Below are 16,343 nucleotides of genomic sequence, written 5' to 3' on the forward strand. Positions count from 1 at the left end.
TGGAGACTCTCACCCCTACAGCAGAGTTGGCAGGAGCGAGTGAGCGAGCGCTTGTCTCTCCTGGCTGTGTCAAACTGCAGAGCTCACAGCCTGCTCTGCTGGAGCTGAGGAGCATTCACCCCTCTGCTCTGCTGCAGCTTTGGGAGCTGCACCCTTCCTGGAAGGTGGGAATAAAGAGTGTAGGCTGGGAGCAGAGTCTCAAAACGTCTGCAGTTGCTGGTAGAGTGAATGTGTTCGAGGCTGTCACCGTGTGGGAGATTCGTCTGGAGCTTTCATGCTGTAGGTGCTACTGCCTTAAGAGCAGTACATTTTTCATGGCTGTGTTTTAAAAGTATGTACCATGAAGTGAACGTGTGGTGGAAACCTAAAAAATAGAGAAAAACTTTGTATTTAGTAGGTGGAAGCCTTGAATTACTTTAGAAATCAGGCTGAGGTTCTTGAAGTCATGACCAAGCTACCGAAGGTTATAGCTGTAGCTCTTCAGTCTCAGTATGAAGCTACTCACATGGGAGTCAGTACAATCACACTGTGGTTGTTGTGTATTTCACACTGTCAAGATCAACACTTTAAATGCAGGAGCATAGATGGAGGAGAGCAATTTAGGCCCCTGCCTTTTGTAAATGAGCCATGTGTCCAGTCCATCTGCCCAGCCTCAGCTTGGCTCAACTCCATTTCCAGAGTCCAGCTCATGGAAGCATGACATCCCCCTCAACAGAGGTAGGAGCAGTTGGGTCTTCTCCTTCTGTTTTTCATTTTAAAGAGTGATGTAGTATTTCTAAGCATTCCTGTCTATAGTAATAAATAGGCTGGAGGCCTATTTTACTCTACATTGTGTTTCTGGTTTTATCTGACTAGCTTAGCTGAAAATTGGTAATGATGAATGCATCCAGCTGCCACACCAGTTTGTCCTGGTAGGATCTTCATTGCCTTTTCCTTTGGCAGCTTAGGGCCAGCTGGGGACTGGGGGTTGTGTTACCTCCTGGCAAGACTGGAAATGAGGGATGAAATGGCCACATCTGGCTTTAGGGAAGGAGCTGCTTCTTCAGGTCCTGATTCTGCCACTTGGTGGGAGCTGTTTGAATTCAAGGAGTGCCTGTTTGAATAATCTGGGGAGAGGGAAATTATTTCAGATTAAGTGTTTAAAGGCTGCTCTGTCAAGAAGCATGTGTTTGCTAGCTGTCAGCAGTGAGGGCTCAGCAGTGTCCTTGCATATTGGCACACTTGAGGAATGTCTTCCCAAAACACTGCACCTGGAGCGTGTGCCTGACTGTGTCACTTTGCTTACTTGCTGGATGCCCATGGAAGTTACTTGAGATTGATGGCCCCAGGTTGCATTCTGCAAGATTGGGATGTTTTTGCATCATTTTGTAGTCTGTCAGCTTTGGGATGCTGGGCAGTGTGTGGTGCTGCTGACATTCCTGATGGGTCCCTTGGGATGAACTCCCAGGAGGATGGGAGTTTGCAGGAAGGATGTGCTCCCTGCTCAGCATTCACACCTGGCAGTGCAGCGATCAAATCAGCTGGAGAAGATGCTGTCTGACAGGCACAAGCTCTTTCCAGCTTTTTTGTACACTACATAAACCAGGCAGGCTGAGCTCCCAATCTTGGCTGAAAGCAGCTTCAGCCAAAATGTACTTCTTATCTGCAGTGAAAGCTGGGCAGGGTGGCCTGCTGGTGCATGGGCAGCAGCACCTTTCAGCACTCCTGCAGGGTGTAAAAGCTGGGCAGGCTGCACTTGCAATATGCCTCATTTCATCTACCTGAAAATGGTGCCCCAGCTTCCCTTCAATCATTTAAGCTCCCTTGCTCTCTGACACACTTTCCGCTGACAGTAATTCTGTGAGCACTCGTCGGGCATTTACTGCCATCACTGGAGGAAATACTGATGGCTTAAAATGGGATCATTTCCTTTCTGATGGACAGCAAGCACCTGTGGGAGTCCTAATAGCTGTGCAGTGTCTGTGAGTAGGCAGCGAGGAAGACGGGTGCAGTTCTCTGCGGCGAGGCGCCTGCAGGCTCTGAGGAGGAAATTGGAGGAGAGGGAGAAAGTCACGGCTGGCTGCCCATGGAGCTCGTGGAGTGCAGCTTCAAACGGGAGATTTTGTGTATCCACCTCCCCTATGGGTGATGGTGGACAGGGGTTTATACCAAAAACGTGGGCAGCCCTATGCTCGCATTAGTGTGGATTTCCTTGGCCTCTTGCTGAAGTGAAGGTGTTTGCTGCGTGCATTCTTACTTTTATTGTCCCCTAAATGAGTGTTAAACACTCTGTTTCCATGTGCTTCCTACTACTGTGGAAGGAGAGGACTGGATTTTTCCTTGAGTAATTGAAAAAAGGAAGGGAGCAGTATCACCCCCTTTCTCCTCAGTATTTAAAAACAATTACTGCTCAGCACTATATCATCATTATTTATTCAGGTCACGTGCAGACAAAAAGAGCAGTCAAAGCCTTGTAAATTCAACGTGGATTGAAGTGCATTTAAAAGAATAGTGAACCGACCTTCTTTTTTGTAATTTTGGACTATGTTTTGTTGAAGTAACATTTGTCCAAGCTTTCTCTACATGATACGATGTCTTTGAGGTCCTAGAAGCAAAGGTCTTAATTCTTGGGAGACATAACAAGTGGGCGTTCAGCAGAGTATGGCAGCTTGCTCTTCAGCTATTCATAGGTGACAGGAACATATCCTCTGGTAATAAATTTGAGTGTTTCAATTACAGTAAGTTTCTTGGTTCATCCACTTGTATTTTTAAGTTAAATCGTGTATCATAAACCTGCAGACCAGTGTCAGCTTCAAATGTCTTAGCATTTCCAAATCTGTCTTGTCAAAAAGTCATCTTATTCTTGAGCTAAACATGTGACAGGGTCAGAGCAAATGTGATGCATTTTAAAAAGCAGGACCCAAACTCATCTGGAATATGTCAGCTGTGAAAGGAGAATTGCAGTCCAAGGTTAAACAAGCAGGATTTCATTTGCAATCACTTTAATTGATATTGATTGCGCTTCTTGAATGTCGGGTCAAAGCAAAAAAGTCACTTTAGATCTAGACTCTTGTTTCTCCCTTTTAAAACAGCTTTAGTGTCTTTGGCTGAGAAGCTGGGGGGGCTTGAGTTATGTTTGCAGTGAAGTTTGCAGTGGGGAGAAGAGAGGGCTGGAAAGTAAAACAAACAAGTGTGTGTTATATTACAGGAGAAGTGAGAACTTCCCCATCGGTGGAAATTGAGCTGTCTGGCTGGGCATGCCAGCAGACTGCTTCCCCAAGTGCCCTGGGCTCAGACACTCTGGGAGAGTGAGTCTGGGCTGGCCTCCTGCCATGGGGGCTTCCAGCAAGGAGCCACAGTGCTGAGCTATGGGCCAGCCCTCCTTCCACACCCCTGCCTGTCCTTGCTGCCAGCAAACTCTGCCCACAGCTCTCCAGGGCAGAGCTCAAACTTCTCCCCTCTCCCACTGTTACATGTGCTTCTACTAATTTTCGAGGTCTCCAGTTGCGTTTGCTGCCTGTTCACCCTGCTGAGTTCAAATTCAGTCACATTGGTGTAGTCCTACCTGATCCCCTTCAGTGATCCTTTTTTATCCCTTTTTTCTTTCCTTATTTTTCACCTAATTTCATTTGCCTGGTGGCTATTCATCTCTTCTTGTGCTGGCTCCTATTCTTGTAGTGGTTTCTCTCTCTCTACAGACCTATCTTCAAATCCATGCTTTAAAGTTAATCTTTCATGTACATTTCTCATTTATATCTTCAATATTATCTTTCCATTTTAATTACTGTCTCCTGTGTCGCCTTTAAACAAATAAATGGACAGTAGTGATCTGTCTATTTGTAATGTATTTTGTCTGCTTAGAAAGCACGAGAACATTGTCAGCAATTGTTTCTGTGGTGCTGTTCTATAAACTCTCAGGTCAGTAGAAATATTTAAAAATTAACCTACTTAAAAATAAATCTGTTTCAGATCCTTTCTGAGCTGGGATCTTTCCCTGAACTATTAAACAAACACATTTGATAACCCTACTGCTAATTGCATGATAAAGCTGATACAAGGGTAGATGGTGCTCAGATCCTCAAGGGCTTTTCCATTGCAATTTTTTGAGAGAAGCTGGAGGCAGAAACATGGACAAGTAGGGTCAGTTTCAGAGGCAGTGGTGTTTTTCATTTCCTTTGTGTGGATCCTTCTCCTGTGTGATGTTCAGTAGGATATTTTGCATTGCCCAACTTGAGGAATAAGTGCTGCAGTGAAGAGCTGTGAAGAGAGAAGCTGCAGGCTGTCTTCCTTCTGGGAAATCAGCCCATATAATCTTCTGCAGTTGGCAGAGGCAGTCTGGCAGGAATGGAGTGTAACCAGTCCTTGGCTGAGCCTCGCAGTGTCCGATGGGCCCTGGGGACGGGGGATTGTAATGGACTTGATTTTGCACCAGGGCTGCATTTTGAACTGATGCTCGAGGGCTAAGGATAGTTATTTTATTGTCTGTAGGTGTTACTTTTACCCTCTGCATCCCAGCAGCAGACTCGAGGGTTTTCATCTAGCTGTATGGGTTTTGGACATTTTCTTCAGGTTCTTTAAGTGTTCCCTGTGTATGAAAGGTGTTTACAACCACAGCCTTCCCCTGCACGCTTTCTGAGATCTCAGAGCTGTGTAAATTCAGAGGATTAAGGCTGAGTTTGAGCTGGGCTGAGCAAACAGGCAGTGATATCTTCAGCCAGTGAATGGCTGTGGGATGTGAGCTTGTGCCAGGCTCCTCCAGGGCTAATCATTATTTCCTGATCAAACAGAAAACGTGGAGTCCATCGTGCAGAAGTGTCTTGCTGTGGCATTTTAGGGGTAAGAACAGTCTCGTTCCAGAGCTGAGGGCTGTGCACCCACATTATTCCCAGCTTTACTTCTAAACTGGGCAGCGTGTACCTTGAATGTCTTTGGAGATTGCAGCTGTGCCGTGGTGACAGAAGAAAAATGGCTTTTCAGGAAGGAGTGTTCCAAGTGATTTAGGGTTCCTGCCAGATCCGCTGCAAGCAGAGGTGCAGTTGCATAACTAGCTTGGGCTGATAGTGATGGGAAAAGAATCACAAAGGTTTTTATAGTGGACTCCCAAAATCTGTTGCAGGGCCAACTTGGGCTTCCAGCCTTTGCCAGGGTCTTTGTCAGTGAATCTTCACAGCTGCTGGTGTGCGAGGTATTCCAGGGAGAACTGGAGGAGGTACCACAACCCCATTTTCAGATGAAGTGTTCTTTGTTGTCTGTACATCCAAATAAACAAACAGGGAGAGAGAATCTGTATGTTTCATGGAGTAACTGCCAGAAAAGAGGCTCTGAAGAAAGGCCTAATTCTTCCTTATCTGTAACCATGCAGCCAATTAGAACCATCTGCACTCCGTCTGCAGCCCAGACAGACAAGGGGGCTGCAGATGGAGAGGCTGTAGCCTGCCCTGGAAGGTGTCAGAAAAATTCTGAAGTGAGGACAGGTAGGAGACAGTCCTGGAAGCAATGAGTAGTAAGGAACAAAACAGTTTTCTATATTCTGGAGCAAGATTTAGCAGTCTTGTTTCTGGAACTGAGAGAATGGGCCTGGACCCACCAGCCTTTGCTGGAGAAGGGGATTTACTGGACCTGTGACAGCAAAGGTGGTCAGGTCTGCAGACTCCTGGGTTGGGCAGAAACCACAAGACCTATTGACTTTGGGATCTGACTTCAGGTACTGTCACTGTGTGAATCTGCAGGTTTTACCTGATGTGCAGAGGGTGAAAATATCTGCTGCTCTGGGCTCGCCTGGAGGGGAAGGCTCCAGTGGGGCAGTTTGTCAGGAGGCCAGTCTCACCTGTAGGCTGGGATTTCTGGATTGAAGTCCATCAAGGTGCATCAATAAACGCCCCCTGTTGTGATGTACTATATATTCTGGATGTGCTTAAATTTTCCAGCAATTGCCTGTGCACAAGCACAGATGCACATCCAAAAATAGTAAGCTCTTGTGCTAAGTGAGGTCCCCAACTTGGAGGTCATAAACTTTAGTAAAAGAGCAATCACTGGAAGGCTCTTTTAGTAGAGGAAATAGAAAGGAAACAAAGGAGGCAAGAACAGAAACCCCATTAGCCCCCTCCTGCTCTGTGCCTGAGGCTGCAGAGGTCTGCATTTAGCAGCCCACAGAACAGCCTGCTGTCACCCTCTGTCAGCAGGGACATGCTGAGTTCAGTGTCCTGCCTTGCCAGGAAAAAGTCCTGTGGGCTGTGTCCTCTGCTGAAGCAGGGAGAAAAGCGACTCTGGAGTGGGTTTTCTTGTCACACAAATGTGGCTTTGTCCCTGTGGCTGCCCCAGGTCTCCCTCCACTGTCCCCCCACTGGAGGCAGGAGCAGCCTTGGCCTTGGGGCTTAATTCACGGCTGTTTGGAAAGTGCTTGAGATTCTTGGATGGCACTACAAGTGAATGAATTATTTCCTTGGCTTTGATCCAGCTATAACTGTATTTCATGAATTAATTTTGCTAGCAGCTCAGCAGTGAGACAAGCCTTAAATCTCCAGACAAAATAGGGATGAAAAGCTGCATTTCAAAGTAGGGAATTCTGTAGGATTCAGTAAGGAGAAAAACAGATTTGCAGACCAGTTCTGTGGTAATGGGAATCATCTGAAAACCTGCAGTGAATGTGTTGTGGGTACCAAGGGAAGACTTTCCCTAAAGCATTAACAGAGGCCCCACCACCATATGAAACCAGATTGAGTTTAAACCAAAAAGGCGATTTATTGGCTTTGAGAGCATCTGTAGAAGTGAATATTGCCCCTCAAGCCAGGAGTGCACGATTTGCTGGTGCTCTCAGGTGATGGCATTTCCCTGCCACAACCTCCTTTCTCCCCCATCAGGGGTCCATGTCATCTCCTGCAGCATCTTCCTTGCACCTGCTGTCACATCACAAGCTGCCTTTGTGAAGAAGTGTATGTTTGTGGTGATTTCTGTTTCTAATGTTTTGCTGAATATCAGTTAGCAGATACCATTTCCACGTGACAAGTTTTTGATTAGTTAACTGAAGATTAGCAATTTGATTTTTATCTCTCTAGCTTCCCAGTAAACAGCACAATATGACCTCCTTCAATTGGCATCTTGAACTGCTGCTTTAAAATGTTACCTTTAAACTAAACACCAAAGTGAGCAGGTAAACACTGATTTATAGTCCTTTATCATTCATGGATAATAATGCCAGACAGGTATTTTCCTTGCTCTTTCCCTAGTAATTGACTTTGCAAGTTGAGCTGTGTTCTGGTGTGTTCTGTGCCTCCAAAACAGTGCTAGTTATTTTAATTTTGGTAGAAGAGTTGTATTTTTGGGGGTTTTCAACTTGATATATCTGTGTGTGCTCTAAGAGGAGCCTCCAGCCCCTCAGGACTCCTGTGCAGGGTGTATAGAGGTTGGGTGCTGACTGATTCTCTGGGAGCCTGGGCTGGAAGTGGAAACAGCTGTATTTTATTGCCTTGGTTCTAATTTCAATGTGTCTGTGACCCTAAAGTGCCAATGCATCATCTCCCTTCCCAGGGAGGGGTAACTTTAAACAAGTGAGTGATTTGGAGTGGAATCAGCATGTTGCACACTGAGGCAGTCAATTCACTAATTAAAGGAGAGGGGGAGGAAGTAATCTGGAGCAATCAGCAGGGCATTTCATTCCAGTTCCTAATTTTCTTTTTTTGTTGGGCTTCAGTTTTTGAGAGAGTAGAGAACTAATGATTTTCATGAGCTCTTTTGCAGTACTGAAGGTGTGTGCATTGATGTGAGCAGTTGTATTGAGAACTCCATTCATGAAAGATACAAATACTTGTCATGTAACTGCTTGAGTCAAAAGCAAGGCATTTAGAAAAATATCTGTGGCTGAGTTTTGGCATAGTAAGCAGCGCTTTTAGGGTATTTCCTAATCTATTCACCTCACATTAAAAAATAATCGGAATAGATATCCTGCAAAACATTCCCATGAGGATTCAGTTTTTACCCTTGAGCAGTTAATAAAAGACATAAGGGAAAAATGTATCTCACTGTAGTGACCCAATGTCATAGTGATTTGTCATATTATTTCTTCAACTCCTTTTCCACACAGTGTGCATAGAGAGGGATTTTGGTACTGTCACTGGGAGTTCAGCTTCCAGTCCTCAGAGATGCCAGGGATAGCAGAGTAATTCCCTTCTCTGATCTCACTTCCAATGTTAATCATTATGACATGACATACCTGCTTTTAAACTGTGCTTAGATTGTGTGTTACAGCCTGGTTCAGGGCAGACACTTAACACTTAGAAGTGTTCAACCTCTGTTGTGTGTTTGGATCCCATTGATCTCTCTGGCTCAGGGAATTTGTGGTAGGGCTTTAGAAGTGCCTTTCTCCATATGAATGCTGCTGTGAATCACAGACTGTCAGCCCCAAGGGGGGTCTGATACTTCTCAGATCAGAAACAAAACAAAACCCACCTCCGTTTCAGTTGAACAGTTTAAGGCTTCCCTTCAGGATGCTGATTTGCTCATGTGCCGTTGAGGTATGGTTTCTGAATTAATCTGAAGTGAGCTCATTTTCATACCCAGTTTCAGCATCACTGGAATTAATCAAACGCATAGCCTGGAATATTCATCCTAATCTAATCTAAAATTACTCTTTGGGTTGTGCATGCCTAATTATTCATCTTAAGTCATCTTTGGAAGATACACACTGTCTTGTTATTTATACATCTTAATGCTTAAAGGTAGCCACAAAGAACATAAAGAACTTACCATTCTCTTTTTTATTCTCCTTTACAGAAGGACATGTCACTAAAGCCTCAGGAGCGGAAGGAGAAATGGGAGAGGCATCCAGGCAAGAAACCTAGAGAATCTGAAAACTGTGTATCTGCTGAGCCAAGTGAAAATGGCCATAACAATGATGCGGGGAGCTCCGAGAGAGAGGCAGAAAGAGGCAAGGAGCGGATGAAGAAGAAACTCCCCTTGAAGCTATCCAAACAGGTAGGGAAATGCTTCTCACCTGAAGAGACTGTCTTGGTGTTGGGCACTGTGAAATGTTGTCCTTGCTGGTAGCTGAGGTTGTCCATGTAAATGGCTTCTCTGGTAATCTGTGCTGGTGAAAACAATGCCTCTTATGAGACTTGTGGCCAATGCACAAATCCTGTGTGGAGGGCAGCTTCCATAGGCTGAAGTGGAAGCCAGATGTACTGAGTAATGTAGGCAGGAAGCAGCAGACCTCCCTGGTGCCTGCAGCTTTGAGAGAGCGCAGTGGTTCTTACAGTAGATTTGTGGCCCTGATGGTCTTGAACACAAATAGGAATCATCCATCAGATCACAACCTCCTTTGGAGGATTTATGCAGGCTCTGAGGAGGAAATGTGCACCTGGGCAATGTGCACCTGGAAGTTGCAGACTTCTATGTCCATCTCACAACTCGAGTTTCATTTACCCCCAGAAGAGACTGTTGAGGAGGAGAGACTATTCAAGTATTTGAGAAGTGGAAAGGCATTTTGCAGGAAGCTGTGCCCTGGGCAGTCTTTCCTGTGTACCCTTCTAAAATGTGGTAAGGCACTAATGAATGAAGAGTTGTCATGCTGGAGGGAATTATTTCAGAGACTCCATCTGAGTCGAAGTGTGTACAGAGGGGCAGGTGACAAAGAGAAGGCACTGAGGCTGGCAGGCTCTTTATCACTTAACTGCTGCTCAGCAGGGAGATTTGTTAGTGACTTAGTGTGCATTCATGGGTTGGCAATCCCCATGGCACAGCAGCATCTCTCCGTGGACACTTTCCCAGCTGTCCTTAACAGGGTGCCAAGTGGCAGCCAGTGGGAACACCAGTATACTTGACCTTCCAGCATTTGTTCTGAGCTAAGAAACACACTAAGATGAAAAAGTGGTTTTTATTCTCCATTTCTCTTGCAAAAAAAAGAGCGGTTTAACTCAAGCCACCTTCTGTTCTGTGAAATTAATCCCGTGTGTGTGCCAGACAGCCAAAGATTGAATTGTCCAGTTTCTGGAAGTGTTTTTTCACACTTGCAATACTTTTAACATTTAAAAATATGGTGAAGGTTATGTCATGAAACATTCCCCTATAACTTCTCCACCACATACTCTTTTGTGTTTCAGCATATTGATTTAGAAGGGCTCATCACATTTTAAGTTAGAAATTCTCATGGTCTGGTGAAAGTTATTTCTTCAGTTCTGTTACACTGCAGGAAATGCAGTGCATGGCAGGGATTTGCATAGCTGTGGATGTGTGAGACAGTGGGGAGGTTTCCCCTTCCTGCAGGAGGAAAAGGTTGTTAACAGTGACATCTTCTACATGAAATTTAAAACTGTTTCACATAGCTGCGTCCACTAGGGATTTCATGGCACTTCCATAGAAGCCTCTGGGGTAAGAGATTTTGTTGCACTGGCAGATTCCAATTTCTCTCATACTCTGCTGCCTTAGTTTACCAAATATTTAGTTTCTTTGTAATTCAGCTTTGAAAAATGAGGATGTTTTTTACTTATTTCTTTTGAATAGTATTTGGCTGCCATCAGTGGTTAAATAGGAGATTTGCTGCCGCATTCATAAAAACCTGAATTCAACTTCCATTGTTTATTTTTTTTTAAACCTGTAAGGATAAGAAACAAACTCTTTTTCTAAAAAGAGTGAGGAGCTTGCACAAAGAGTATAAAAGAAAACCTGTGATGAGTGGCTCATTAATACATGGTGCCTCTTTAAATAGGTCACACTTAGAATTCCTGTTGTTGGAAAGGGAGGTTTTTTAAATACCTGCTATTATCCTAGCTGATACAGTTGTGAAAACCAGACAAGTTTGGAGGTCTGTTAAGTTGATTAAAGTAGCAGCAAAATCTAAACTACATAAACTAGGCTATTTTTAGTTCAAACTCATTATGCAAATGATATAGACAAATTCAATAATTTTCCTTTTTTTTTTAGTAATCACGAAGTTCACACCTAGAATTCTGGCATTTCCTGCCAAGCTGTCTGGACAAATTTGCTGTAATATTAAGTTTCCTGGAATTTGGGGGGTGATTTTTGCATCTCAGGGTTATTAAACATAGGTTTATACCTAATTTGGATAGTTTACTGTAATTAATGCTAATTATATTGAGATGTTGCTTAGAAATTACTGTTCAATTTGAAGCTTTCCTTCTACTTTCATCCCTTCTCTTCACAATGCTACTGAATTGTCATCTTTTCTATGCAGCTTCCTCTAATAAATCAAATTGGGCATTATAATTATGGCATTCTGCTAATCCTTGTAGAGAGGTGCAAAGTGGTAAGCTGATTTCAGTGCCAGGTTGTCTGCTTTGTTTAGAAAATTAGATTTATACTTCACTCCATTTGACAAAGCATCCAGATTGCTATTGCTCCTGAATATTTGGTTGTTCTGTACCTCAGGCTATGGGGAGAGGGCTGCAAGAGCCAATCTGTCCTTTCCAGCCTATTACTCCCGACTGTGTATAAAAATCATTCAAACACATTTATCTCTTACTGTAACTAAGCAGAGGGAGAAAAAGGCATTTCAAATGGTCCTTTTGTCCAAGATTTGTCAGAGTTTGGGGCTGCTGTCAGCACATGTACACAGGGAAAGGTGCTGACTTAAAGCTGCTATTCCACAATGGGGATCAACAAAAGCTCTTGCAATCACCAGGATCAGGTACATCAAGGAGTGAGGAAGTGTTCAGAGCTGTGGTGTATTTTGGTGTAGCCAGAGTGGCCTGCAGTAAATCCAGCCCCTCTGAAAGTCTGTAATGCCTCCAACACAGGAGCATTCCTTGCAAGTTGAGTCATGGCCTTTTCAAAAGGCCCTGTCCAAAGCTAACCCAATGGTTGGGGCAAAGGGACAGTGCTGGTGGGGGAGAGCAGCCTATCACCTCTTTAAAGGTTGTATGTATAATTTGATTAGATTAAGTAAGAGGTACATATATGATGAAACCTCTTAGTTCCAGTACTCCCTTATGTGTCCTATGTTCTTCTTTTGGTTTTTGGAGAGTCACTCTTTGAACTTTGAGTCAGTCTTTGATTAGCCTTAGCTGAGCTGTTCTTCTCTTTTCTGGTTTCATTTTTGGAGTTGCTTATTCCTCTGAATGTCTGAGCACCGTGGACATAGAATAGTTGGGGTTTTGGGTTTTTTCCCATCTTTTTCTGGGCTTTAGAACACGTTACCCTTTCCTTACAATGACCTTGTGAAAAGAGTTGGGGCTAATATGAAAGAGTTGCTGTTATTTCCAGTTAGTTTAACCTCAAGCTCTCTGTTTAGTCAGCTTGGGAGCATCATGGTGTGTTGAATATATTTAGATGTTAAATGCGGCTGTAATAACACAGTGTTCTGCAGATAGTCATTTGTCACGAAGATTAGTGTCTTACACCTCCTCCTTCCTTTTCTCACCCACTGTTTAAATCACCCGAGATGAGGGAGAGTCTCAGAGAAGCTGAGGAGAGCAGGGTGGTGTAGCACGTATTTAGTGCTCATAAATAGCGTGCTGGGTTTGGAGCCTGGGAGGAGAGGGCAGGGGAGTTAACACGGTCCTGTTGCTCCGGAGGCGTGACATCTCTGAGACTTCAGCAGAGCTTCCTGGAGGGAGGGAAGGCACAGCTAATTCCCGAGCCTCATTCACTCCCCAGCCTTCCCCAAACTGCTGAGTGCCATTGGTGATTAATGTATCGTGTTGCCGCGGCTCTTGCTGGACTGGAACTGCTAAATTGCATTAACAAGTTTGATTACCTATTCATGTGGTTTCTCTGTGATGCTCATCATCTCGTTATCCAACATTCATTAATGGATAGAACACCCTCCCTGCCCCCAGGAGGGCTGTGCTCTGGGTTACTGCTGATCTGAGCTAAAGGTGATACACTAAGTCATTTTTTCCATCCAGGATGCATGTTGTTTCTTCTGATGTCTAGGTGAAAATTGATAGCTCCTTTTCAAACCATTTACGTACCCTTGGCCCCATTTGTGAGTGCTGGTGGTACTGAAAGGCTGTGGGGCCTTTCCCAAGACAGAGAGAAACTGTCTAGAAACTTGTCTGGATAATGAAATACTGTGGAAAATTTCCTTTGGCATCATACTGCTCATGCTGACAGTTGGGCAATAGGACTGTGTAGCTGCTTGAGTTTTACTTGCATTTTTCAGATAACGGTAAATAGTATTTATCATGCTTGGATTTGTAGCCACTGGTGGGCTGGAGGCAGTGTGTGCTCCAGTGGTGCACGGTTCAGAGGCTGAAATGTCCCTTTCTTAGCTGAGGTTCAGCTGCCACACAGGAGAGTGAGTCTGGAAAATAACCTTTGGAGTCTTTGTCTTTAGCCAGAGGACACGGATATGCCTGTTCTTCCGTGGCTTAATAATGTAGCATTTGGAAGCTGAATTGTGTCTAAGAGACTCTAGATATAATAGTAACATATTCTGTTAGCTTCAGTATCTCTACTAAAACCCAATGAATTCTAGGCAGTCAGCTTACAGGGAGGAAAAAAAAAGACAGAGAAGAAAGGTTGCCTTTAATGTGGGTTTTGGTGATTGTTTTGGTTTGGTGTGTGCTGCTTTGGTGTTTGCATTTCACTGCTTTTGAACACTGAAATTATACAAACTAGTTTCTTTTTGTTTCTAATTGATGTTACCCTTTTTGTTAGCAGATATTGTTATTTAAGCATTCTTTGAAACCAAACAACAAAGCAAGAGGAAAAAAGTCCATTTTCTTTTAATCAGTAAAATGTTGCTTAAAAGCAGGATCCATTTCTACCTTTGTGAGTACAGGAATGTACAATTTGGACACAAAAGCTCTTACACCAGTTTTTTTTAAGCAGGCATTTGTGTTGTCTGGGAGAGCAGGGCTGATAAGGTGGTGCCATTACCTGTGTGAAGCCTCTCTCCCAGACTTTGGCCAGGCTGTCTGGAAAGGAGAGCCAGGGTTTGGCTTTTGGTTGCATCCAGAGTGGACGTGGCTGGAGTGGAGGTCACTGGGCTTGGTGAGTTGTGGTGCTGGGCTCCAGCAAAGCCTTCCCAAACACCAACTCCCTCTGAAGTTACAAACAGCCTGGCTGGCCCCAAAGCTCCTGCTGAGGGTGTAGGGCAGGGTCCTGGCCCCAGGGATTTGGGAGGAGGCCCTTGTTCCAGCTGAGCAGGGCTGCAGGCGCAGCCACAGATGGCCCTGCCCTGCTCTCTCACGCTAATCTGCAACTGCAGAGGCTCCGCAGCTGCTGGGAAACCACTGGGGAGCAACGGTGCAAAGCACTGAAATGGGCAACACAGCATCCAGGCATTAGGTTTTGCTAATCCAAGGCCTAAAATCAGCCTCATTTCAATCAATAGCAATCTGTTTGCACTGTCAGGAACTAATTTAAAAATCTGCTTTAAGTCCTGGTTAGGCACTTGGTATTCTGTTTTTTGGATCAAAGTGGAGGGAAGCAGTGGGCATAGCACAGCAGTGGCAGGAGGAGGAAAAATCTTTTGTAAATAAAAACTGGATGTTTATTTCCCAAATGAAACCCTGCTATTACAAAGAAGTGCTGTTGTTTTTGCTAAATTTATCCAAGAATTCATCAAGATTCTTGAAGTGGCTGCAGAGCCCGCTCTGCAGCAGAGGGAGAACTTTGCAGTGCGTGTAGTTTGTTTAAAATGCTGTACCAACCCTAGACCATTAAAGTCTGCATTATAGCTGTGGCACAGGTAACTTCATCATGGGATTGCAGCCACCTCTGGAGAGCTACAGCACGGCTTCCATAGCAGATTTCTGTAACACACTGCTTCAGGAGTAGTGCAAAACAGTGCCATAAACCCTCTGGGAACTGTGACAGGAGGCGGCCTTTGCTTAAGCCAGAAAAAATGTATTTCAAAACCCTCTGCAGTTCTGGTAAGGAAACATAAATTGAAGAGATCATGCTCATTAGAATTGTGGGGTGTCCAACTATTTTTAGACTAATGCCGAAGAATGAAACAGAAGCATATGCTGGATTTTACTAAACGGCAAATATTATTTTCTGAATGGTGATGTAAAGCATGTTTTGGCTGCTGGAAGTGTGGTGTGTAAAAGAATGTGGCTTTGCCTTGCTCACTGAATAGTGAAACGCTTGTCTGGACCAGCAGGTTCCCGTTTAGTAGCTGACCCTCCCTTGCCAGTATGGCTGCTCCATGTGCCCCACTTGTCTCTGCTTTCGTAGAGCTCTCCTGATTCTTTTAGAGAGGCTCAGCTGCCTGTGCTGGCTTGGGCAGGGCTGGCTCACCTGGCCAGCATTTTACTGCCATGGGCTTTTCTTGAGTGAGGATTTGTTCCTGGGTGTCAGAGCAGGCAGGGCTTGGGGGGCTGTGGGGATGCAGTGCTGCAGTGAGTGCCTTGCCAGGTGCACTCTGCTCCCTGCTGTGTGTTTAAGGATCACACTGCTGCTGTTACGCATCAACCCTGCTGTGTTCACAGCTACACCCCAAGGCTTTGCCTGCAGCACTGGCTTCTGCTTTCTTTGTCCCTGCTTTTCCTCTACTCCAAAATTCCCCTCTGTCCCCACTCATCTCCATTTCAGCCTCTCCCAGCAGCAGGGTGGTCAGGCCTGCAGATGGCTGCTGGCACTTCTTAGGACGTGTTGGAGTCGATTTGGAGAGCACGGTGACGAAAGCACTGGATGCTGCCAGTGCTGCCTGTGCTGGGCTGTCTGCAGTGACTCCAGGGGCCCCCACCTGGGCTCCCCATGGGAGCAGAGGCAGGAGCTGCAGCCCCAGTGCGGCGTGGCCGAGCAGAGCTCTGGAGCTGGAGTTACACACTTGTAGGCATTTCCTAGCGGGGGCAATCCAGGGGAAGCTGCCCAGAGCAGCTCCCATCGGGCAGGACTCATCCCCAGCAAACAGGGGCTTGCAAACGGGTGGTTTGCAACCTGATGGTCCTGGTGGTTTCAAAGTTAAGACAGGTCAGAAAATTCAAGTGGTAGGAAGACAGTTAAGGCACGCTGGTGCAGTGTTAGGAAGTGATATTGTATGTGTGTGGGGAATCAAACCAGTTATAAACTCCATGTTTTAAAACTCTTACTGGTCACTTTTAACTTCTCTGCCTGCATTGAGATGACTGATAATGACTTTAGGTCACATTTGCTTAAACATAGCCTCAGAGAGGAGCAGAATAAAGGGAAACAAGGCGATCCTCTCTTCTGGATGACAGTCTGTAAGTACTTGTGAATGAATCTCATTAGAGCAGCTTCTTTTGAGAGGGAGAAATAAAAAGGAAATTTCATTGCTAACAACTTATGTGGCATTAGATGCTATAAAAAAGGTTGTTGGTGGTCATTGGTTACATTGTTATAAAAGAAGAGCTAAATGGTCTGTAATTTAGAGAAGGGGATTTAATTACATGAAGTAATTTTCGGGAAGCTATAACCACTTGTATCTTTTTCTCTGTTGA

General features: G+C 44.8%; 1 protein-coding gene across 5 annotated transcripts in view; it reads left to right on the forward strand.

Annotated features, from left to right (window-relative positions):
• FBRSL1 (fibrosin like 1) overlaps positions 1–16,343 on the forward strand; it is a 502,969-nt gene that overhangs the window by 124,424 nt on the left and 362,202 nt on the right. For all 5 annotated transcript variants that reach the window (XM_053993750.1, XM_053993752.1, XM_053993753.1 and 2 more), the window contains exon 2: positions 8,749–8,949. In XM_053993750.1, coding sequence (XP_053849725.1) covers positions 8,749–8,949 — 201 coding nt within the window. The remainder of the gene's footprint in view (positions 1–8,748; positions 8,950–16,343) is intronic.

Source organism: Vidua macroura, chromosome 18 (genome assembly GCF_024509145.1).
Source record: "Vidua macroura isolate BioBank_ID:100142 chromosome 18, ASM2450914v1, whole genome shotgun sequence".
Lineage (NCBI taxonomy): Eukaryota > Metazoa > Chordata > Aves > Passeriformes > Viduidae > Vidua > Vidua macroura.